Source organism: Pogonomyrmex barbatus, unplaced genomic scaffold, assembly GCF_055798465.1.
Source record: "Pogonomyrmex barbatus isolate J1 unplaced genomic scaffold, ASM5579846v1 scaffold1, whole genome shotgun sequence".
Taxonomy (NCBI): Eukaryota; Metazoa; Arthropoda; class Insecta; order Hymenoptera; family Formicidae; genus Pogonomyrmex; species Pogonomyrmex barbatus.
In genome coordinates, this window is record NW_028297098.1 from 28,378,063 (window position 1) to 28,403,304 (window position 25,242).

Here is a 25,242-nt window from a genome sequence, read left to right on the forward strand (position 1 = left end):
CATGTTAAAAATACGTGTATTTGGAAAAATATATTGGCAAATACAAATGCTTATTAACGTTTCACAAAACGCAAAATAACAAATGATTATTACAAAAGTTGAATATGAATAATGATTTTTAAAAATAAAATTATCAACAATAAATGACTTATGACATTATATTATCATAACATTTATATTGATAATAAAAATTCACGATAAATAAGAAGCGTCATTCGCGATTGTTTTCACCGCAATATTAAAGTATTTTCTCAATAATTAAATTATTTCATATTAAATTCTGACATTAATTTAAATAAATAAATAAATACCTTAATGTGGACTTCAAATATTGATAGCCGGAGGAACCACCAGTGCCCAATTGTTGAGACCCGATCATTCTTTGTACCATGATAACATGATTATCTAGAAAGAAGAACAACAACATTATTTAAAAAAAAAAATAGAATATAAAAATAGAATATGACGCAAATGGATATTATGTTATCAACAATTTAAGAATGATGATAAGTAATTTATTTATATAATATAACCGATGATAGTACGTACATTGGTTGTTCTTGTAAATTTTAAAATTAAGAGAACTAAAATTTCAGTAAAATATAGATTACATTATAAGAACATAAATAATGAGATATCAATAAGCTTTTTTTTTTTCTTACACCTCCATTTGGTAATTAAAGAGTCGATGTCCATTAATGCCGTGAGGATCTGATGCGGCTGGCTAAATCGTGGTTCATCTCGATATAGAGTGATCATCACTGCTCCTTGAAGGGCGGCATGCGAAAATCTACGTTCCCCGCGCGACACAAGAGCATTGTGAAGTGACTCGTTGAAAATGGTATCGAAAACTGCTTGCCGCGAGCGCACATTAATCAGCAGGTGATCTTTGATGACGGAGTCTTTTGATGATTTCTGAGGTTTAATAAATTATGAATAGTTTGTGAAAATCAAAAATAAAAGAAAATATTGTGTATATTTAGACAGATTTCTTTTTGCGTTTCTTCGCTCTCAATTATGTAACTTTTAATTTTTAATCTTAATTATCTTCATTATGCTTTAAATTAAATTTTCTATTTTTTTAATTGTTTTGCCAATATTTCGAATTTCTAAAATATTTTGAAATCGTTGAAGAGATACAAATATCAGATAATGTAATTTAATGTAATGATATCAATTGCGAGATTGGATTTTTAATACTTGCATGTATAGCTTCTTCTTGCTCGGCCAACATTTTCTCCACCGATCGCTTGTACTTTCCCCAGAAATCGAAATCGTGTGCCTCGAGTCCTGGCGTTCTGCTCAACCAGCTCTGAACCAGAGTATTGAGACTCGGTTCTTCCTCTGACCGCTTGATCGCTTCGATAGCTTCAGGATCTCTCCCGAAGATCTTTAGGTAACTATATTTGACCCTGAGTTCCTGTTTCACGCCCAGTTTGTTCTCCAACAGACGGAATTGCAGCGATTGGAAACCCGAAGCCGGGCATAGTAAGTTTCTAAACGCCATGAAGTCCAATGGCGTCATCGTTTCCAAAATAGTCACTTGATCCACCAATAACTGCGAATTAAAATATTCTGAAAATAATCTTCATTATTTTGTCAGATTGCTTTAAAAGAAGCAGCCAAAATATTTAGATGATAAATTATATTATTAAATATACGTGTTATTAATTTCGCATTATTTACCATTTTAATTAAATTAAAAATATTTATTTTTTTTTTAATAAGAAAGAGATAAATTTCACTGCTAATTGCAAAATACACGATCGATTAAGATAGACTAATCTTATAACTGCAGAGGAACATCTTGAAACGTTCTCATCGATTTGTCAACGCGGCTGCGTTCGCATTCCTATGGGTGCCGGCGCAAAGCAAAGGGTGCATGAGTACACAAGGGGGATGATGTAATGCGTTAACACCACAACACGTCAGAAAATCTGAATACAAACTATATTCTTTAACGAACGGAAGGATGATTTTTCTTCGAAATCGAAATTAATTAATTACATTATCTCACAATTTCTGAGTGATCAGATATTATGTTTATATATCTCCCGAACAGGTATATATTTATATGTATCTATCGAAGGCAAATTGTCCGGCGCGTTAATCTCGCTCCGTAACCGTAATTCTATTTCGAGATATTTGATATTAGGTACTCGTGCGTATCGAGAATGCAGCGTCGTGGAGAGATGTTTTATCGAATCCAAAGAAAGATACGACCGCACCTTCTGCGGTATATTGAAATAGAGTAACGGGTTTGTTACCTAACGTAACGTCTTCTCCCTTTAATGCACGCAAGTGCCCGGTGTCGCATATCGTGTAGAGATATTATCTTACCGAGCCCTATACAGAGTTCCCGTGGTTCCCACCAGTGGTTCTTATTTATCACATCGTGCCTAAATCGGGAGGGAAAAATGCCGCGCCGCGTCTTGCAATGCACTTGATACGTCCACCGTTGCGAAAGTCGTTATCGATCTAGTTTATCGTGAAGAGGCAAATGTCGTAAAGAAGATATTATCGTTAGTTTTTTCATTCGTATGTTAGACTCATAGATAGATCCAGCATGTCAAAAATAATATTATTGAATATTTTTGTGACATGGATTCTATATATATATATATATATACAGGATCACGCGCGCGCGCGTGTGTGTGTGTGTGTGTGTGTGTGTGTATGATCGATTTGCGATTTAAGGCAAGTATGTACGTACAGCTGCGTGTTATATTACATATATTTTTGAAACATGTAAGTGAACATGTGAAGAAAAAGTGTTGCAACTATAAACAGCTTTGTCTGGTGAGACAGAAAAATTTGATTAAAGGGACTCGCAAGTTGTGGCGAACTAATCGGCTTGTGATTAGTGAAGGGCCGTTCACCTTTTATTATCGCCATCATTATTGTAAAACAGTTCTGCAAGATACTTTATTAGCATCTCGCTCTAATTGTGTTTTACTAGATTAAAATTGTATAAAATCGTAATGTGCTCTTTCCGAGAGAGTCGCTTTCAGAAACTTACTTTCAGGATGAGCACAATACGATTCAATCGTTTCAAGATCTCCAGAGTTTTCGATTCATTCAAGACGTGGAACATTCCATTGGATCGATTGGTAATTAAACGATCGTTGGGAGATCCGTTGGACACGTTGCAATCATTGGATTCGGAGTTGAAGAGTGCTCTAACGGAATCGAGTTCGAAAATAATTTGCTTAAACCAAAGTTCGTACGCTGCAACAATTAGAATGCAAAAATACAATTGGAATAATACAAAATGTAACAAAATATACAACCTATATAAATAATAAAATAATTATTAAACTATGAGAGTAATAGCTAAAATTAAATTATATATTACGCGTGATACAATTTTAAAATTATATATCTTATTTTTATAACTTTTTACTATTTTTTTTACATATCAGTCACTTTAATAAATGAATTGATATTTATTCTTCCTTTTTTCTTTACTGTTAAAAATTGTTGTTAAAAAATGTTGAGTAATTAAATAAACAATAACATCATAATAAAACAAAGTTTGCATAGACGAGATAATGAAGAGATAAAAGAAGATATTCTTTTACGTTCGTATCTAGACAAAAGATAATATTCTGTAATATTATTATCCATGTAATCTCGAGGCAAATATCAATTATTTAAATACCTTGATGGGTGACAATAAACAGATGCTCGTCATGAACTTCGTCGCTATATTCGGCGCTAAGAAGCCTTTGTGCGGACAAGATCTTATCTAAACGCAGATATTCGCTGTAATGTAACGCCGGCCCTTGTGTCAACTCGAACTGTCGTGGTTGATCGTCCTGATTATGATCGTCCCTTTAAAAGATATGTTAATTTTTACTGATTATATATTAAACGATAATAAAATGTGTGACCGAGTACGACACAGTGAAATCGAATGATGATAAACTTTTTCTGCAATCTGTTTTGTTGTGTTATGAAATGCTTTCATCAGAATTTATTTATTTAAGAATTTAAAATTAAATATGAAATATCTTAAATTTAGATATATAGATGTATAGATGAAATTTATCTTATTTGATTAAAATAACTTATTTTAGAGCATATTTTTTTATAACAACGTTATAAAAGTCACGGTTAAAAGATTATAAGAAACTTCAGAGTACAAATTTTACTAAATATTAAAATATTCTAATAATCTGCAATCATACTTTTTGCGTGAGGAAATAAGAACAGAGGTCTCTCACTAAATCTTTAAAAAGTTAAAAACACATTACTTACACCATATCACTCACTGGGCACGACATTCTTCAGATATGTCTTTGATATAAAGTAAGTGAATAAAGTAAGAGTAAGTAACTTCGAGATTCAACAAAACTTTTGGTTCGTTTTTAATAAATACAACAAGACCCGAGTTTCTTTTTCTAATAGAGTTTGATTGAAAAGTCCAACGTTATTAAAATTCTTTTAATATGATCTGTCGAATGCTGCATTTGCGTGTACGAGAGACCACACGCGATACACGTTGTCGAAGAGATGGATGGCGTGCGACTAACGTTCGATTCGTCGTTCAGAAATTATCTTCCTTATAATGAGTGTTGCAATCGAATAAAAATTCTTTGACGCGTGACGAAAGCTTAGTCTTTGACTTTGAAAGCGAGAGCTGATTGCCATTTTTTAAATTAATGAAAAAAATTAGTAAAATTAATTAATGTTAATGTTTGATTCCTTCAAAAAAATTTAATCTGAAGTTGAAGTTATCATTCGTCTCATGTGTCCTCTGTTTGGCATGGAATAAATAAATAATAATAAAATTATATTTTATTATATTACTCCAATTAAATTAAATTAAACGAAAGTTGCTTTGATTCTTCTCTCGAACTGCATAATAAATAAATTATCATTATTAATTATTATACTTGATTAAATTACAAATTTAGTACATATTTTTTTATAAACAAGTGTTTTAACGTATAAAATTTTAGTATTATATATAATCTTTAATTATACATATTTATTATAATGCGTAAAAAACAAATGTTTAATAGTTACAAGGCAAATCTAACAATATTTTTCTCGATAATAATATATAAAATTGTAAAAAAATAATTAAAAAAAGTTAAAAAAATTGAATGCTCATTATATGCTGATTATTATGAACGTTATGACGTACATGAACAATAAATTGTTTATTGTCCATGTTTATAAACATTAAGATAAAAATGTGATTTGATAATTTTCAGCATTTCTTTCTATTAATAAAGTGAAAATTTTATTTATTATATAAAACTTTTAGATTAAAATTTTAATTTGTGCCAGCATGTTTAACTAATTTAATTTAATTTTTTCCATTTTTACTAATAAAACTAATAAAACTTATAGCCTTGTAAACTTATTAAATAAAAGGTTATTGCATCAGGCACTTATGTCGCAAATCACTTCTTACTCAAGTTATTTGTCATGAGTAAATCTTTTTTGCTGTCAACAATGTCAAACGGTTATCTATCGAATAATTTGTTGCAAAACTGTTGCAATACTGTTTATCGCAAAATTTTTTTGACTCGACTCTGTATCTCTTGACTCTTCTTCTCAAATGACAGATGTCGCGTCATGTATGCTTTATAGCTTCGGAGCAACAAAATTATTGAATATCTTAAACGCAATAAAAAACAAATATATACAAAACATTTCTTTATATTTAAATTATTAATTTAATCGTAATAATAAATTTATATTAATTTTTCATTTGTAATTATTATAAAATATAACAAATATAAAATATAATATGTAATCATTAAAATATGTACATTACAAGATATATTAGTTTTTCTCAAGTTTTAAAATTAGGTAAAAAGATCAAAGAGTTATGCTTGCGTTGAGGAAATTGCATTGTGAATTGTGATGAAATAATAATATACATCAATGTACAGAATAAATAAAACTTATTAATAATAATTATAACAACCAGAGCAATTTTGAAGAACAATGAAGTCCGTTTATGACTCTTAATACTACCAGATATATGTACGCTACCGGATATGCAGTTTCCCGGAAGTATTGATAACTCGGTTTTATTGATAATAACTTTCTTTACTTCTCTCGGAGCATCGCTTCTTTTCATTTATCTTTTCGATAACATAATCTATCGGGCTATTTAGTATACATAAAAATCAAGATGATCTAACGCAAAATATTTCGCGTAGAAATTACCCAATTTTCTGAATTGAAAATCAATCGAATAATGCCAGATATTTTTCAAAACTTAATATTTAATCGCCGTAAAGTTGCGCCTCAATGCTGGATTTAAGTATATTTGAGTCGCGAAATGAGATTTGACGGAGAGAAGAATGAAATGCAACGTGCACAAATACGTATGCACGTACGGAGGAAAACGTCCCTGTCGCTGAATGGGTATATCTTTCCTGGAAAAATATACCTTGCAAACAAGTTTCTATGCCAGAAAGACGCCCGTCTTTCTCGATATCTATCTCGAGCGAGACTTCAACATTTCGATCGAACGTGTGTCACATCGTGTGTAGCCGTGTCGTCGATCGTCGCATTTAGATATCTCCTCGATTTATCATCCTGTTTTGCACACGATGCACTCCTCAGATACGCGGCTGCGAATTATTTCGAGATTTTCAATTATTCTATGTATCACTTATTCCCGAGCCGGAAGCTCTACTCGATAATATCTTCAATTACGTACGACGCTCGTTTACGTAATTGCGCACCGCCGAGAAGTGTTTTGACATAATTACTAAGAGACGCGTACGAAGGATGTATGTATGTTCGCCGAACGCGTTTACCGCTAATTTCTAATATTCCACTTAATGATCGCGCGTCGTTAGATTACATTCTGTATGTCGCGCAAAGCGCAAGGTAGCAACCGAGCCGCGACACGCACGCGGATATGTCCCGAGCGGAGGGACACGTGCGAGTTAATTACTATAATAAATCCAGTTATTAACGAGCATAATATTGAGGAGGCATAATCCTTACGTAATGATAATCGATTAAATTTCACGCCATATCCCTTGCCACATCCTTTTTTTCATTTTTTATTAGTATTATTATTTTTGTAGATTTCTCGTGCGTTCTCGCACAGCACACAGGTAGTAGGTCTCGACCTCGTAATTTGCATAAATTAATACCTCGCGTCTCATACTGGTTTTCCTGCTTAGCGCTAGTTATTACATTTTCTCTCAAGGAGAGGACGGATATCTCTATTCTCTCCGTATAACAGTTCGTACGTAATAGGTACGAAAAAACACGGCACACTTTAAATAACAACCAATGCAAAAGAAAGCACTGGAGATATTTATGCAACATAATATGCGAATATATTTAAGAATTTACACAGCTTCTTGTATACAATTAGTGTAGTGAAGTGATAATAAAGCGGCAATAAATCAAATTATGTCTTGACGGTTGATCCATTTGCAAAAATAAATTTATGAATACAAGAAAATGAAAAGCACGTGCGTTAGCGTTTCAATAACAATTCCAGTTTCGAGATAGCGATTCATTCCGCAATATTAGCATATATGTACTTTATACGATTCGTTTTTCATTTCAAATAGCCACTCGTGCAATCTACAGAATTTCCTTAGAAAGAGAGGTCATTCCTGTCGCAATCGAGTGTAACGACATAAAATGAAGATAATGTACCGCTCGATTGTGTGATCTTAATTTCATTAGCGTTTTCAAGTCAACTCGGTCGGAATTGAATCTTACGGATTTTAGCTTAGAGTCGGGGAAAAAAATCGCTCTCGATTTCGCGCACGTCTCCTCTATCTCGTATACTCGTCTCTCCTTTTTCTCACGATTACGATAACCCACTTTTCACGATCGCTCATTGTGAACGGGGAGAGCTCCTCCGTTCTTTTCAGCGTTCCATCATCCTCGGAAGGTTACCTCGAGGGAGAAAGGATAAATCGCGCGTGTAAGACGCCTGGGCATGCCATTCTGGAGAACGGAAGGACGAAACGCCGCGCCGGAGTCGCGCCGGCGGATTACGGATTTATGCAATGCCCCCGACGTTATTCATCTTGGAGGCTATCTAATTGCTGGCATGGAGTGTCCACTAAATTGCGGCCGGAAAAAACATTTCACAATGGGCGTTGTTCAAGTCAACTTAATACGATCGCCGCGATTGCGTTGCGTTTCCCTGTAAACACAATCGCGCTTATTCGGTCTCACGCAATGATTTTTCTGCCGATATCGTATCTCCTTTCCCAATTGCACTCGCGATCGGCCAAGCGCAAAGGATCGATGCTCGCCCGATCGTGTCCCGATCTGTCTCACGATAAAATTCCTGTCCTCGGTGCCCCGGGGCTGCGGAACTTTGGAAACTTGGAAATATATAGTAGCGATAACAAATATCCATAAATCCGAATAAATCGCAAGACATTCGGATATCTAATACTCGTCTTAGAATATTTATTGGCTATCCCGCCTGTCTCCCTTGTCTCTTCTTCCTCCTCGTAACTTCTCGTGTCCCCGTCCGAGTGGCTGTGCAGTCTCTCGAGGACCGGATATCGGGCCGTCGAGAGGCAAAGCGGCGTGGCTGCTTGACAGATTGCTAGGAAATTTAATAAAATCGCTTCTCACAAAGGAATAATATTCGTCTTGCGATATATCAGCCCGATGGTATCAAGCGACACGTCGCGGCAACGCGGGCGATCGGAGCAACACGCGAAACATCTGACGTCATCGCGGAAGCGCGTGAGAAATCGGTTAATGAGATACCATTCACCAGGACTATTCGTTTTATCCTGGAAATTGTCAGTGATCGCACGCGTGCGAACTCTTATGGGAGAATCTGGGTGGTACTTCGTAATATTTCGAGCAAGTAAGTGACTATTGTCTGCGTACAACAATCGCCGAGAAGATGCATCTCCGACACTACGGCGTGTAGTTTTTTTCGTTTTAATTTCTTATCGTCAAGAATAAATCGTAAAAAAATTTATACATATCATTTATACATATCATTTTTACATATATAATATTGTTATCAAACCCCGGACATTGCATATGAAAAGAATATATTATTGTATCAAAATAGATACTTTATTTGTGTCATCCTTCTTTTTATTTTATAAGTCAGATTTAAATCCAAATGAAACAAACAATTATATAAAGATCAAAATGATGTCATCTCGACGTCATCTTGATGTTTATATGACCTTTTATTCCACTTGGGAAAGTATATTATACATTTAATTTATTTAATAACATTCAGATATTCAATATAACAGTAATACAATTATATAAGATAATGTTATATCAATGTTTATATATCGATCGAATTTGTTATTTTAGTCATTGAAAGAGAAATCTATTTTTAATCGCTAATAAGCAAATAATGCGTTTTTGATGGTGATTTCAATTCTCGTTCGCTAAATAATTATTTTAATAATAAATGAATATTATAATGAGAATTATGGCGAATATTGTAATGTGAATAAATTAATTTACAAACGAATACTTTATTAAAGTGATTCTACGTAAGTCAATAAAAAAAAATCTACAAAATATTACGTACGCTTATTTTACATTGAAAACGAAAGGAATAGGAAATGGAAATGTGCGTGAAATTTATATTTTTTAGGCACGTTCCATTCTATTGTAATAATCAGATAATCGCTGAATATCAGTAATTTATGAAATCATTATTTATTCACATGCAGTCCCCCCATGTGCATTTCCGGATGTAAACGTTACATCTCCTCACGGCTGTTATTACGAAGCGATAAATGGTACCTTGATCACCGAGTAAATTATGTTTGTGCCCTAGCAGTATCATAATTAATGTTACGCCAATTTACACATAAACAATTATCGTTGCGATGTGCATGACTATACGCGCGCGTATTTTCGCGAATGAGAGATTTCCTTTCGTTTTCAATTTTTCGATTTTTTTCGATTTTTATCGGGTCGAATTCGGACGTTCGATTCTTGTCAGACGGGTTCCCGCCTCTTTTGGTATTTTATTTTTTTAAAATATCCCGTATGTCAGCCCTATTTTTAGATGTGCCCTAAAAAGTGCGAGATTCTCTTTTATATTCTCCGAATTAGCTCAGGTAGTCGGCGTTCCATCTATTCATACATTACACGCGACGCGACCTCAGCCCAGAATTCTCAGGTCTAAAAGGGAACACGAAACTAACGCTGACGATTGCGTTAGAAGATCATGAGAAACTATAAAAGCAGAAAAAGGATCGCGATAAAAATAAAGTGTTAAGACCTGAAGTTGCATACCGTAATATTCACGTACAGTCATGCAGCATCCGTCAAAAATCAAGTTAAAATAATTAACTCCTTAACTCGAAAACTTTATATCTCGCGAAGCCATACTGTTAAAACTGTTCGAATTTGCCTGCTTTTATAGTAACTCAAAAAATTTCTCAGTTATTCTTCAAGATAACGTTTCATATTAAGTAGGAGACTTTCCTACTAAAGAGATAGAAGATATTTCAAATTTATTATAAGACAAATATCTTCAAATTTTCTAGCTTTTTTACATCAAATATAAATGAAAATTTAAACGGTAAAATGTGTGTGTAAAATGATATAGATTAGATTTTTAAGCAAAGCTCTAAATGAAGTACATAAACTTTAAGAAAATCTTTTACTAACAAGCTGGAGTTCTATTTTTCGCCAATTTCACTGATTAATGATATTGGAATATGTATACATGATATGTGGTTTTATTTAAAAAGTCTTTCTTTTTGTATGTTTTTTTATATTCGCGGTAACAAGTTCATGTTGCAGCGGATGCTGCATCGATAACGAGCGTCCTGTGATAATAACATATCACTTCTAGAAAGACGACGTAAAATAATATTCTTGGAAATTACAATAAAAATGATGAAGTAAAGTAGGGTAGGGGGGGAAACAAATTGCATCAATGTTACGAAGAAGTCTACATGTTTATATTTACATGATTATATTTATCTTGTTCGTGATAAGCCCGGAAAAATATCTTTAAAATCCTGATTTTAAATTAACGACGCATGTTCATGTAACAGAAGCTGCAAAATGACGTAAAATTTCCGAATCTTCGAACGGTCATATTATCCCACGATGAGATTTCCGTATTATGCATATCACATATTATGCATATAATTACTTCATTCGTAATTAATTCAATTTTATTCCGACGATTTAATTAATTATTCATGAAAGGCGTTTTGCCTTGATACTGAAAATTTTCAGAAGACAGACATATAATGTTATTTTATTAAAGCGCGTGTCTTTTCTATAGCTTCCCATTTTAATACCGCATCGATAAATCGTGAGTTTAAATGCTAAATCATCACGAATGACCGGATCGTTCGATGGAAATCTTATTATTACCATAGTCATAGCAATCGAAAGGTCAGTCGATCGATCACACCGTTGGCCTTCACAATTGTTTGATAAATCGATCGATGTTGTCGCTTTTTGCGACTGAAGCTTCTTCTTTCGAAATTCGATTGTATCAATTAAATAGTTTTAATAGACGAAATATGTGTGTGTTATAGTGTACTTTTAAGATCGAGCTGTTAATTCGTTCGATTTATTGCTAGATACTTCGATCTAATTATTGATTAAACGAGATAAATTGATATTGAAAATAATACCGGTACTCCATCCCGAGATCGGAATGTAGACTTTGCCATTTTTCTCACGAAGATTTGTGATTTCCCGCATGATTCCGTGCACGTAACAAGGTATGTGTGTTCAGAAAATCACGACTATATCTGTTCATTTCTCTTTTTCTCGAAATAATTATATTATTATCGAGATTGGATAAAGTTCTCATGTTTTATTCAAAAAGATTAATTAAAAACTTTAATTTAAGTTTATTCTGTATTCAATGATCTAAAGAATATTTTATCTATCGTAATTAACAAAACAATCGATTCATCATTGGGACTAATCGGATTTTTGCACTCGTTAAATAAAATAAAAATATTCTCTTCTGATGAACGAGACGTAGCGTGATTAATTTGATTACCAAAATTAATAGGAAACTCATCAAATTGTCTTCTTCTAGTTTACGTCTTGAGCATCTTCTTGTCCGACCGCCTCGCAGTCTCAATCAAGTCTCGATCAAGAAACGATTCACGATCGGGCGTTCGCACGCTCGCTTCGCGAGTTCGCCTGTACTCGCCTTGTATACAAGGCACGCACACGAGGCAGACGAGATGGTGTGTGGCACCTCGAAGGTCCACGTGGTCGTCGATCACGGTAGTGGTAACAGTCGTCCCTCAGCCATCGTTCAAGAGTGCATGAACGTCGGTCATCATCTCCGCCGCCGGCCGCTGCCGCCGCCGCCGCCGCCGCCGCCGAGAGAAGAGTAGCTGAGAAAAACGCGAAACAAGAAAACAAGCCGGGACAAGTTCGCTTTCGTTCGTTTGGATCCGTGTGAGTTTTGCGCGCTGACCACAACCGGGCAATTCTACACTTCACCGCTGCATCCTCTCTCGATGCATCCCGAGTGCTTGCCGAGGCGAGTGGTGTGTTCTTCGGATCTCCAGTTCTCCAATTATACAGGGTGGTGCGCCCGCGCGCCCGCGATGTGCTCCGGAAAAGTTTATGAACTTCGCGTTGATGATCATCGATCGTAATCTGTGCCGCTTGATCTGTATCGCGTAATTTTCCGTGATTTATGCAATCTGATCAACCGCGCAATACTAATAAATCATATCCTATACGTGTCCATCTAGCTTTTTGTAGACTGACAAAACGCGTAGGAGCACTCGAGTCGCTTCAAGGCCGTAAGTAAAGATATAAATTTTCCTCGATCGCGATTTGTTTAGAAACTGATAGAGAGAAGAAAAAAAAATATCTTTATTAATAATAACGTTTATTATGTAGAGTTGTTGTTCCAAACAGTCTTTGAAGGAGCTCTCGTAATGTACAATTATGCGCATTCGAGTAATTTTCTTTACTCGATGACTATGTAGATTTTTTCACATACATTAATTGCTATATGTAATCATAATAAATTGCTCATTGATAATGTTATTGGTGAAGTTACGAGAGGTAACAGCAACTATAACACTACTAGAATCATTAGTTTTGTTGAAGTACAATTTTGTTGAAGATAGTATTGTTGAATTTCTGTTATCTCAAGTCATCATCTCGAATCGTTAGTTGCAGGAAAATCAAAACAGAGCTAATTGTTATCTTTGAAGAATCTCTCATATTTCGCGCTAATAAAGACACGATTAAGTAGTATTATTGTGACAGTAAGATTTCTAAGTTATACAGAAAAATATTATAGATATCTATCAAATAACAAAGCGCACGAGTATCCTTGAAAAACTGATTTGTCCAACTTTTTGCTATGATTTACGACTAATAATGCCCTTCTCTCTCTGTCATTTTCGGACTTTGAAAAGCGCACGTGGCGCATCGCCTGCCTCTGGAAAATTCGTGCAACTAATCTCGCGTCGTGAGCATCAAGTTTTCACTTTCTTTTCTTGCCTTGGTGGAAAAAGCACGTGTAAGTTTCACGGGGCGCAAAGATTCCTCTCCATCACGCTTCTCCGACGAGCATCCTCGAGAGTCATCGAGGGACGATCGAGAAACTTGCTCGACCAACCGCCGCTGTCGCCGCTGTCGAGCGATTGAGGTTTCCGAGTAAAGGATGCACTCCTTCTTCGCGTCTTCGTGGTTACTTTGTGCGGTCGTATGCGACCCTGAACTTCCTCGCTGTAAAGCCTTTTGCCATTCACACACGCGATGCATGTGCGCCGCGAGAGCCACATCTGTCAAACGCAGATGGTATTGCGAAAGCAATCAACGACACTCGATGAATGATTTCCTCTTTTCCCCTCGTGATCCGTCGGTTTCACTAGATTGATTGCATCCGTGTTTGCATGATCCGAAGATTCCATTTGACTTGGTCTTGTCTAATCCTCTAGGGTGATTTATAATCTCGCCATTGGAAGTTGCACGCCTCTAAAAGATCCACATGCATCTTTCAGTTCTATTTCCCTCTCAGACATGATCTGTCAAAGGCATTCTGTATTTTATATCGAACTGCCTCGAATACTTTACATTTTTACGTATCTTTATTAGCGACCATGAACTTTTTACACTTTTTACACTTTTTACACTTTGTGAGATAATGTAGTGATGTTTTTGTAAAGGAACTTCAATCTAATACTTTAAATCACTTTTCTCTTCTTGCATGTTTTCTTTTCTTTATTTGCATGTTTATTGGGCCATATAATACTTCTCTTTTGTTTGATTAATGCAGAGATCGATGTCCAAGATCGATAAAGTTTCAAACAAAAAAAAAAAAATAAAATTTATTACGTACAAGCCGCTTTTTTGCGTCCGAAGATGACCATTCTATCTACCTTAATCTTTTATAGCTCAATATAGAAATTTTTAGTTCGGATGTCCAAATGCGAATGCAAACAAAAATTTATATATGCTTACGTTTATAATTTTAGTTTTAAATCTTCTTTTCGCATTATAAACATCATTTATGTAACAACTGATTAATATTAATTCTTTATTTACATTCGATTTACGCAATTTACGCATTTTACGAGTTACGCGATTTTATATTTATATAACCTTCTGTAATGCTAATTATGAATTTATATATTCGATTCCTATGTGTGTGCTCTCGTTAACCTTGTTATGTGAAATCTGATTTTTTGCAGATTTCGTTCAAGCATTTACGCACTTTGTCAACAAGGCTCGCCTCGTATTGCGTATTAATCGCTCCACACAGAAGAAGATTAGTCCGCTTAGTCACGATTGTCCCTCGATACGTCGGCAGCTTTAAACTTTGGACATTGCTTGACTTCGAGATCTTACGCGGAAATTAATGGCAAATAAGAATATTCATTATGTGAAATAATTGCCTAAGATAATAGCAAATGAGATCGAAATTGAATCGAAATCAATCTGATATCTATCGAGATTAAAGTCGCCAGCATCGTCCATAATCGATATCTTTAAATATTCCTATTCGACCTTACAAAAGGTACGATATCTTTTTTTTTTTTATTTTAATATTTATTAGTCCAATATATTTTGATGCGGAGTATCTGTACTTTACGCGGAAGAATATTTATGAGATGCGACTTACGTTATCGTCTTGCGATGTCGCGTTGTCGCAACAGTGGTCACTGCCGCGTATAATAATTACGTGCCAACGACACTCGCATATTCGGGCTATAGATCGTGCCGCACATGTTAACAATCGGATCGTGAATTTTCACCCGCAAAAACACGAAAGAGGCGAGGCAACGCACGCTTGATGAATCTCATTATTGCGACCGCGCATATTCACTCTCGTTTAACTTGACAAAAAAATTAGATATATTAATTTTTTTAGATATATTAATTACATAATTTTTTTTAGATATATTTATTATATTATGTCTATTATCATTTGTTATATTGATCACATATGCGAGGGGCTTCATTTTTGTAGCGTTCATTATTAGCGTTTTATTATTATTATTCTTCGATCATTTTATTTGACAAATCATTACATTGCACTATCAACGATTCGTTGTTCATCAAAACATAATTCAACAAAAAATAATAATTGAATATGCTAAAGATGCGACAATTAATGATCTTCTCGTGTTTTGTTATCTGTATGTATAATGTATGATGCAAAAATGAGGAATTTCAATTGCCGTCGACGAGAAGCCGATCGGGAGAAGAGCGAATTTATTCAAGTGCGCGCTAGAAAAAAAAAAAGGTATCATTAAATCTACACGTGATTGTTACGAAATGATTCGGGTTTATTCGGTTGCGCCGTAACCGCGACTCGCATAACTGCACACCACGGTGAAAGTGCACGTTGTTCGCGGAGTGTTAATAAACGAAGAGTTGGGCGCGGACCGGAATGTCTCTTTTTTGCCCAACTTTCCGCGGAACCAGAAGTTCACTCGCATCGCGGGATATAAACGGCAATAACCGGCTCGTAATTCATGGTCACCGAATGAAACCGAAAAGACACGTGTACCACGACGATTATAGCTGTAGCTAGAGGAAAAAAAAAAAACCTATGCAAATTAATATCTACTCGTCTCTCCTTCTTCTGACCTCGATTTCTGGGAAACCACCAATTTTGTTCCTATCGTGAGTTCATCTAAAAAAGAAATGTGGATAGCTAATACATTTCTCAAGTACATTTCTCAACATGTCAAATGTCGGGTTTATTACGTATATACCCGGTCTCGATAAATATAACACTTCAATTGAGATGATCTTAATTGAGTTTTAATAGTTCCACAAAAGCTGTATTTTATTACCTTATTATTAAAATAGATCGTGCCTTTTCTTTTCTACGAGACTTTTGGTACATCAAAGAACGCGCTCTGATAAATACTATTTTCCAAAGGAAAACACACAATTCTGAAAACATACTGTACAAATAACGCATTGGCTTTGAATTTATCGTCTGCATCTGCATTTACTAAACTCTCGAGGATACTGTTGAGTCTCATCGAAGTGTTTCTATATTTGTGTTCCATTAGCAGTAAAATATCATCTGTTGTTACGTAGCGTTTAATAAATCACGATCTACAATCTTCGAGAGGATGATTCGAGATAAAGAAGAACAGGCGGCAAGAAATGCGAAATAAATTATTTTTTTTTATCAATCGAGCAATTTCCATGAAAAATGGAATTCGAATATTAAAATGTACTCTTCATCTCTTCCTTTCCACGCGGAGTCATCTCCTCGCGGATTGTATAATTTACTAGACACCGTGTATTTGCACGGGATGCAGATTGCATTGCAGAATATTTAAAATGACGGCACGCTTGTATTTTCGTGTACCGCCAATCGTATTACGGCCATGTTTAGCTCTCCGTAAGTGCAGTAATCGCATCGTCTGCGATTACGTTAATGACATACTCCGACACGAGATTAGCAAATCAATAATTACTACGGATCTTCGTTATCTCATAAGAGACTCGTGTAATCGTATACGAATGACCGGTCATCATGTGCGCGACTGCGAATGCTGATTAATTTGGAGGTCACACGCGATTAAGAAGCAGAGGAAGAAGAAGAAGAAGAAGAAAAAGAAGAAGAAGAAATCGAAGAAAAATTACTCTTAATAAAACGCGACATTGAATTTAATTTTCTTCATTCGCCGTTATTAGCAATTGCGTCGGAACTTTCTAATAATCTACACCGTATCGTTGTAGCTACCCGATTATTTTACCTTGACTGCCTCTTCTTACGCGAATCTATTCGAAGCGTACTATTGTCATTATGCGCTTTACTAATTTTTAAAATGAGATTACTTCTAAACTGAGATCGGCTGCGGCTAATAAGCGGAAATAAATAGCCCTCGTATTTCTTCGGACTTGTGCGCGCGCGTAGCTTTGCATTTGTAATTTCTCCGGAAGGAGATTGACGCAGACAGGACATTTATTTCTGATACGCATTTTATCCTTGCACGAGAGCCGCCGCTCGGTTCACTGCTCCATATCTCTGTAATGCATCCTGTCGTCGGTGCGACACGCGACAAAACAGTATACGCATTTCCGGCTGCATAGCTGCATCGATGGACACGCAAATTAGTCACGCTGTTCATGTATATTTGTGTATATATTTGTGTTGAATCTCGCAGTACAAATTTCATTTTCGATACCGGTTGATAAACATAAATTTTATCCTGCCATTTGCCCGCGATCGGCTGTATTTTTGTATCGCTTTTGTAACATTATTTTTTCCAATTAATGTAATCAACATCATCAAGCAATCAAACATCAGCCAATAAAGTGATATTGTCACGTTACGCTTTATTATTGTCATGCAACATAGTCAAGCTTTGCAATTCATTCGTACAAAATAAAGACTCTCGATATTTAAAATAATATAAACATATATATATATATGTGTGTGTATGGGTAATTAGAATAGACAGGAAAAGTGAAACGCTTTTCTGAGCGAGTCGAAAATTCGGTTGTATATTCAAAGTTTTGGCAAATAGGACTAGTCGAGTTTGGGTCGTGTGCTAGACAGGACGATCGACAGAGCGAATCTCCGGCTCACGAAAGGACAATAGACAATTCTCACAGGTCTTATTGAGATATCGAATTCTAAAACGAAGCCAAGCGGTAGTACCGATGGAACATTCGCGGATGGCTGTCTAAGCAGAAAGATACGCGGTGAATGTGGTACTTTTACGGTCGGAAAAATTCAAATGCGGAACGTATCGTACAATGTAAATAACTATCGCGTGATAATATCGCAGCAGTGTAACGGGATAAAATACGTATAAAAGATAAATTTTCGTCTCGCTAGCGCAACGCTAATATTGGAAAACATAAAATATTTGCGCGATCGTACGGGTGTTTAATTTTATTCGACCGTCAGTCGATCTCGCGTCCTTTATGCGACGGGGCAGCAATTTTGGAGTGCTATTTATCTCCCCACATCCCAAGTGTGAATTCGCAATGATAGTGGATTCGCCGGTGCTACTCGCACGATTGCGCTGCTTAGTAATAGATACGTAAGACGTGAATGCGATTCTGCAACAACGGTGAAAAATTTTCAGCTGTTTCTTCATGCGGCGATAAAATTTTCTGATAGGTCACCATTCACCGGCAGCATTTTTCCGAGTGCACTCGGTTCAAGTGGATTCCACACGTTTCGAGCACTCTAGACTAGGCAAAAGTATACGGCACGGCCGCACGCAAGCTCGCGAGACTTTCCATTGTATCGCGCAAGGTTTTTCGGTACAGTTTTTCAAGCGAGATCTCAGCTCGTAAGCGTTGTCGAGTTGGGCGTTGTTGCCCGATTTCAAATGACTCTTTGTAACGTAAGGGAAGGGCCGCATAATGAATGTCTCAATTTGTAAAATATAAAAAAAAAATGACAAAATAATAATTAAATCAAAGAGCATAAAGGCCGAAAAACAACTTTCTTAATTTGATTAAAATTAAATAAACTCTAAACAATGATCGATATAAATAATATAAATAACAGACATTTCGACCTTATATTATTTATATCGGTTATTGTTTAGAGTTTATTCAATTTCAATAGATTAACCGATTTAACATTAAAAATGTCGTTTCTTTAATTTAACTATTGTTTTTTAACATCGAAACCCGTATCGATAATTTTCGTTTTTTTTTTTAAATAAAATATAAATAAATTTTATAGTAAAGATTCAATTTTTGTATTTCATTGATTTTTTTTCCAAATATCGAGATATTAATTTATATTTAAATTATTACCATATTTAAATTATTACTATTTATTTTTATTATTTATATTATTTTATCTATTATTTACGCTTGCTATTTATGTACTGAAAAACTTTATGCGAATTATTAATTCAGGTATATAATTATTTCTCATGGCTTACTTAGGCAATCAATGTCTTATACATTAACAGGTAGTAATTACAGTCATTGTCATAGATTCTAAATATAGCTAAGTATATAGGAATACGTGGAAAATCGCGCGAGCAAGATTTATAGATTTTTATGAAAGACAAATGCTATGAGGAAAAGATACATTAATAATTGTTCATTTTTAAAATACCTTTTAAAATACATTAAAATAAATTAAAATAAATTAAAAATAAATAAAATCAACTATTTCCTCATTACTTTAAAATACATTATTTCATCAATTAGTTTCTTCAGCTTATTAAGTATTTTTCAAAATAACTTATAATGATAATAATGTGTTTCAGATAAAATCCTCCATTAAAAATGAGGACCGATCAGCTTGGACTTCTTCTTTGGAAGAATTATATCGTTCGGAAGCGACAGCCAGTAAGTCACAGCTGATTTAACGAGATATCTATTTCCTATTTTATGAAACAAGTCTTGTTCATTATATGAAATAATTTTAAGGGAATTCTGGCTCTAGTCTTCTTTTGGCCGATAGTGGTTTTCTTGATTCTCTATACGGTGCGTGATAATATAGATCCAGAATATCACCCAACATGTCAGTTTCCCGCAAGATCGATGCCGCAAGACGGGCTTCTGCCATTTGTGCAAAGTTACATATGCAGCGTTGGAAATCCCTGCGACCCGCTGTCGGAATACGAAGAGGTGCCTTCGTACAAAAACGCCACGTTAGTGCAACATTCATTTTTTTATACAATATTCCTGATAAAAAAAATCCGAAAAAGCATAACTTAATCTTTCTCTCTCTCTCTCTCTTTCTCTTTGCAATAATATACTGAGAGAAAACAAAATAGTACTGGCAAACTACGTTTATGACAGTGTGTGAAATTTAAGTATCTGCAACTAATTTTTCAAAGTAATAAGTACGAAAGTAATATTGTATATAATAAAATATAATCACGGTAACAGTATATGTGAATTATTAATTGATAGTGAAATAGCGACTCAGCTATAATTACGTGGTTACGTAGATTTTATACAAACAGAATACGAGATTACATTTTTTTAGTTTAGATAAATATTTTTGTGAAATAAGCTACATCATTAAGATAAATTGAAAAAAATATTGATAACAACAACGTTATATAATACATTTGGTTTATCTAACGATTTACTGCAAATTAATTTATATCATAATTTATATATTTTAGTAATTAAATTTATTATTATATTATTGTAGTAATGAGGCGCTATTTGTATACAAATTTCTAATTACGATTTTTTTCGCTGAATGTAGTTTAGGCCCTTTAATCACGGAACTCCAACCGATGCTCAATAACAAAACGATTATCTCCGCTGTGGAAACATTGCCGCAGAGTATTCAACTATTGAAGTCAATGGCACAGATACTCACCAAGCCGGAAATCAAGGCGCTTTTCGGTACGCATTCGGTTTGCATCGCATACGAGTTGAAATTTAATTTTATTCTTCGACAATTAAATATCTGGATATGTCGACAGATAAAGGAATCCGCTTGGGCGATTTGTTCAACAATCACGAGCAGATTAAAACCGTACTGAGATCTCATATGCCGGGAGCGAGGGAGGGTTTGATCGACGGTTTATTCGAGTCATCCGTGAAATTAATATACGTAAATAAATATATCAATTTCAATAAATATAGTCAGTAATTATGCATCTTTCAAAAGGAATATTATTTACGTCAATTCTTATTTGTTACAGTTAATTCAAACCTTTGGTTCGTCCAACATCGACGGCGTCGTTTGCTCGGCGGAAAACTTAAAAAACTACTTGATTCTACCTAAAGAAGAGGATTTTGCGGAGATCTCGAATATTCTTTGCAACATCGACCCGTTAGCGATTCCTGATATTTTGGAGAATGTTTCCAAACACCTGGACTTTACTGGTTTACTGGAGATGGTCGATCGCGCGATGGCAAAATTTCGCCATTACGATTTCTTTCAGGATCTCAAACGAGCAATAGAAACCATTCTCGATTTGAAAACGTCTAAGAAATACATACCCGAGTACTTGAGAATCCGTGAATGGCTGCCGAAAATAATTCTGACCTTTCATAATGTAACTTTCAAGGAAATCGATCTGGGCTTGTGAGTCGGTTTGCAATGTTCTTTCCCTAAATTTATTTCTTCATATTTCCAATTCTATTTTTCGAAGCTATATTTCGAAGCTATATGAGGAATACTGGAACGCGGAATATTTTAATTTCAGCATCAACAAAGCCATTGCGATTCTCGATCCCATATTTGCGTACGAACGAGACTGGCCGATCGCCCGAAGTGGATTTTTGAAATTAAACAGACTCCTGAAGTTGCTAAAGGAATTTGTGCATCAAAAAATCAATTCCACGGAAGACGATATCTTCAGTATGATGGATCGGTTGCATGGGACAATATCGACTTTCTCCGAAAATTCCGAAAATAATGAAAATATCACGCAGATATTGGACCTGTCTTTCCTGATTTTACAGGACGGTATCAAACTCACTAACAAGCTGCTGGATCGCAACGTAGATGATTTTGAATTGCAAGTATCTTTTCTTTAAATATAAATAAAGTGTTAATCGATTCAATTGCTTGTAATATTACTTAATTTTTAATTTAGAGCCGCTGAAGTTTTCGATGGACTCAGAAGTTTCTTTTCCACTAACTTAGTAAATTCAGCTACATACTTGGTATCGTTAGCGGACAATATTGTGCAAATGACTCATCACGTTGCTGTTCTTCATGAAGAAATTTTGAAAAGATTTTATGAGATTTTTATAAAGCATCATAATTTAGTCCAAACGATACTGACAAATCTTCAACCTACTATATATAAAACGATTATTCGATCCTTCTCTCGATTAGACTTTGTAGAGGTTTGTTATTTATTTTAAAATATGTTGCATTGTTATTCTACATTTCATTAAAAATTGAGATAATTCTTATTCTTTTAAATTAAATCAAGTCGATAAAATTATAATTTAAAAGAATTTTTTTATAGGTTGTGATAAATGATTTAAGAAAAGCAGAAGCTAAAGAAGTGTTCTGTCAAGAAAATACGACGAGAGAAATATTTGAAAATTATACTGAGCTTTCAGACAAATCCAACGAAATTAATAAATTATTTTGCGAAGATGATGGAAAGCAATTCATTACTGATATTTATAACAGTTTCGAGTTCGACAAATTTGGAAGAATCGTATGTATAATAATTAGTTAATGTCCAAATAATAATTATTTGTATTGCATAATTAAATAAATTACATTTTATAGGTGAGCAATACTTTATCAACCATGGTTTCTATGGCGTTTAAACAACCAGTCAAAATCGAAAATTCAAATTTAACATCCGTTGTGAGGAATGTCAAAAAATTTATGACTTATCTAAATACGCGAAAGACAAAATATTTGAATTGGAGGATTTTCCAAATTAGTGATGATTGGAAAAAAACTTTCGATGAGACACAGCTTCAAGGAAGATTAGACATGTGAGTAGAAATAGCACGAATAAAATAAAAGCTCCAGATCATGTAAATTATATTTCATTTTTATTTGTTTTTGTTATTGTATTATATTCAATACGTATATTCTTCACTTATTTATTTTATTTGTATGCTTCTTTAATTATATTAATTAATAATTCTAAGTGCATTAAATTTGTATCATCAAATTATTTCTTTTTATTTATGAATCTAAAATTCTCAGCTATTTTAATTTCATACATTAACATTTTCTGTTTTTCAGCTTGGGAATTCACTTGAGCATAGCAAAATCGCTAGGTCTTCATAGTTTATCGTATATGTCTATCAAACCAGATCTGGAAAATATGGATTTCTTAGCTGAAATAATTTTACAAGATCTACGAACTAACCCTACTAACTGGATTGGAGAAGTTCGCCGACACGCAGCTGAATTAATCGAATCGTTTTACCTTACCGTCACGGATAAAAACAAGGTCAGTTCAAAAAGCAATTAATAAATCTACTTTAATCTTTGGATTTTACATCATACAATCAAATGTACAGTTTGCTGAACTTTAATATTTTAATGCAATATTTGTTAAACAGACATTACAGATTCTGGAGTATTCTAATTTCACACAAACGTACTGCATAGATCCGAATCCGCCGGATTTGCTAAATTTTCCTAAGGAATCGAATAGTACGGTTCTGAAGGAACTGGTATGCTATCTATCTAAATCTGTGCAAAGGAATCTGGAATTGAACGTGACCAACATCGAAATCGAGGAAGCTACCTACAGACGAAGGGAGTTTAATTGGACGGCCTTCAACGAGAAGACAATCGAGATTTACCAATACGTCGATACCCTGGTGCATCAGGAGGATCAGAATTACGATTCTAAGAAATTGGAGAAACTGAAGCAGAACTTCCAGATCTCATGGACGACGGAAGGAACAGCCAAAGATACCTGGGAAATTAGGTAAGAAATATTTTCAATATATTTCATTCGTCACGCAAGGCTCCATGTTTTATTTAAAAAGATCTTTTTACGATACACGAGAAATGATCAATAACACATTGTATATGTCTGCAGCGTAGGTTTAATCTGCAAGGTCTTTGACGTGATGGAGAGTCCATTGTTCGGAATCCAAACTAAAAAAAATTGGAAGAACATTTACGGGCTTGCGTGGGCAACCTCGGTGATTTTCGACAATCTCGAGAAAATTATCGATCAGATCCAGAAGAACAATCACGTGGCGAGACTTTCCGAGGTGCTGCAGGAAATGCCACAAACCGAGATACTTGTGAGCACGTTCCTAAGAAATTTATCTCCAGTCATTCTCGACATAGTCGACATGATAACTCTGAGGCCGGTACCTCTTGTAAGTAATTTCCCAAGTGTATCTGTTTAATTAATTTTGAGCATCACGTTCTACGAAATATATCGCGATGGATATCGCTTTTTAGATATCGGCAATTGATGATTACAAAGAACGCGAGCTGATGTGGCCCTGCATCATGAACGAAAGTATTGGCTCTGCGTTAGAATTAAGAAATGGAAGTCAGGAAGTTGTTAGAGAGATCGAAAGAATTGCTTGTAATCCAGGTCTCTTTATTAAAGAGTGGAGGGAACAGCCGGTGTTAATGAGAGTTCGAAAAATTGTAAGTTTAATTTATTTCTATTTAATTATTTATATATCAATCAGAAGGAATTATTCTGAAAAGCTTCTTTCTTCAAATAATAAATGTTAACAAAACATAATAAAAAATAATACAAATTTGGAAAGTAAATCTTGAATTATTAATTAGAAATTAATATTTATATATTAAATACATATATAATATTAATTTTCAGTTCGAGCATGATGAAAATGTAGATTTACCATCGTTTAATTGGACTTTGGGTTACACGAAATTTCGACGATTAGTGACGAAATTTGACAATCTGATAAACGACGCTAAAGATGTCGTTATTGCGGAAGAACCAAAATTAGCGAAATATTTAAAGACACTCGCAACAGAATCAGATGACATTATTGAGGAAAGATTACCTAGCATGAAAAATGATTGGAGGTAAAAATTCAATTTTCAATTTAATCAGAAAAGAATCTCTTTTGTACAAAATATCTTTTACATTTTGGCATAATTTATAGCAGTTATTTTAAAAACATTAATTTCTGTTTAAGAAATACTTTGGATCATATTGATTTAGAGATCGACAAAGCAATCAAATCTTTTGGCAGCGATTATTCTGCAAGTGGAGTTTGGCAACCATCAGTCAACGATACTGATCGTATTCTCATTCTTTTAAAGTATTTTTCTAATGTCATTCATAAAAGCGCACGTATCGTGACTAATATATTAAAAGATGGTAAACAAAAATTTTTGACTATTCAATATTATTAGTAAATAATATTTGTGATATA

General features: G+C 34.5%; 2 protein-coding genes across 9 annotated transcripts in view; one reads left to right on the top strand and one right to left on the bottom strand.

Moving 5' to 3' along the window:
• Positions 1-25,242, bottom strand: part of vermilion (Tryptophan 2,3-dioxygenase vermilion) — a 236,349-nt gene that overhangs the window by 729 nt on the left and 210,378 nt on the right. Inside the window, exons 1-6 of one of the 2 annotated variants that reach the window (XM_011648587.3) lie at positions 4,261-4,560; positions 3,662-3,834; positions 3,020-3,228; positions 1,205-1,558; positions 663-915; positions 312-405 (exon numbers count right to left, since the gene is read on the bottom strand). In XM_011648587.3, coding sequence (XP_011646889.2) covers positions 312-405; positions 663-915; positions 1,205-1,558; positions 3,020-3,228; positions 3,662-3,834; positions 4,261-4,286 — 1,109 coding nt within the window. In that variant the 5' untranslated portion in view covers positions 4,287-4,560. Of the gene's footprint in view, positions 1-311; positions 406-662; positions 916-1,204; positions 1,559-3,019; positions 3,229-3,661; positions 3,835-4,260; positions 4,561-25,242 lie in introns of those variants that run through there. The other variant, XM_089084923.1, reaches the window with a different exon arrangement.
• ldd (lipid droplet defective) overlaps positions 11,477-25,242 on the top strand; it is a 36,047-nt gene continuing 22,281 nt past the window's right edge. Inside the window, exons 1-17 of one of the 7 annotated variants that reach the window (XM_089084791.1) lie at positions 11,479-12,746; positions 14,652-16,089; positions 19,674-19,755; positions 19,837-20,060; positions 20,630-20,772; positions 20,853-20,983; positions 21,075-21,460; positions 21,582-21,896; positions 21,975-22,230; positions 22,356-22,553; positions 22,628-22,842; positions 23,099-23,309; positions 23,422-23,795; positions 23,910-24,198; positions 24,284-24,478; positions 24,672-24,889; positions 25,003-25,187. In XM_089084791.1, coding sequence (XP_088940917.1) covers positions 19,693-19,755; positions 19,837-20,060; positions 20,630-20,772; positions 20,853-20,983; positions 21,075-21,460; positions 21,582-21,896; positions 21,975-22,230; positions 22,356-22,553; positions 22,628-22,842; positions 23,099-23,309; positions 23,422-23,795; positions 23,910-24,198; positions 24,284-24,478; positions 24,672-24,889; positions 25,003-25,187 — 3,403 coding nt within the window. In that variant the 5' untranslated portion in view covers positions 11,479-12,746; positions 14,652-16,089; positions 19,674-19,692. Of the gene's footprint in view, positions 12,747-14,651; positions 16,090-19,673; positions 19,756-19,836; positions 20,061-20,629; positions 20,773-20,852; positions 20,984-21,074; positions 21,461-21,581; positions 21,897-21,974; positions 22,231-22,355; positions 22,554-22,627; positions 22,843-23,098; positions 23,310-23,421; positions 23,796-23,909; positions 24,199-24,283; positions 24,479-24,671; positions 24,890-25,002; positions 25,188-25,242 lie in introns of all 7 variants that reach the window. The other 6 variants (XM_089084798.1, XM_089084803.1, XM_089084808.1 and 3 more) reach the window with 6 other exon arrangements.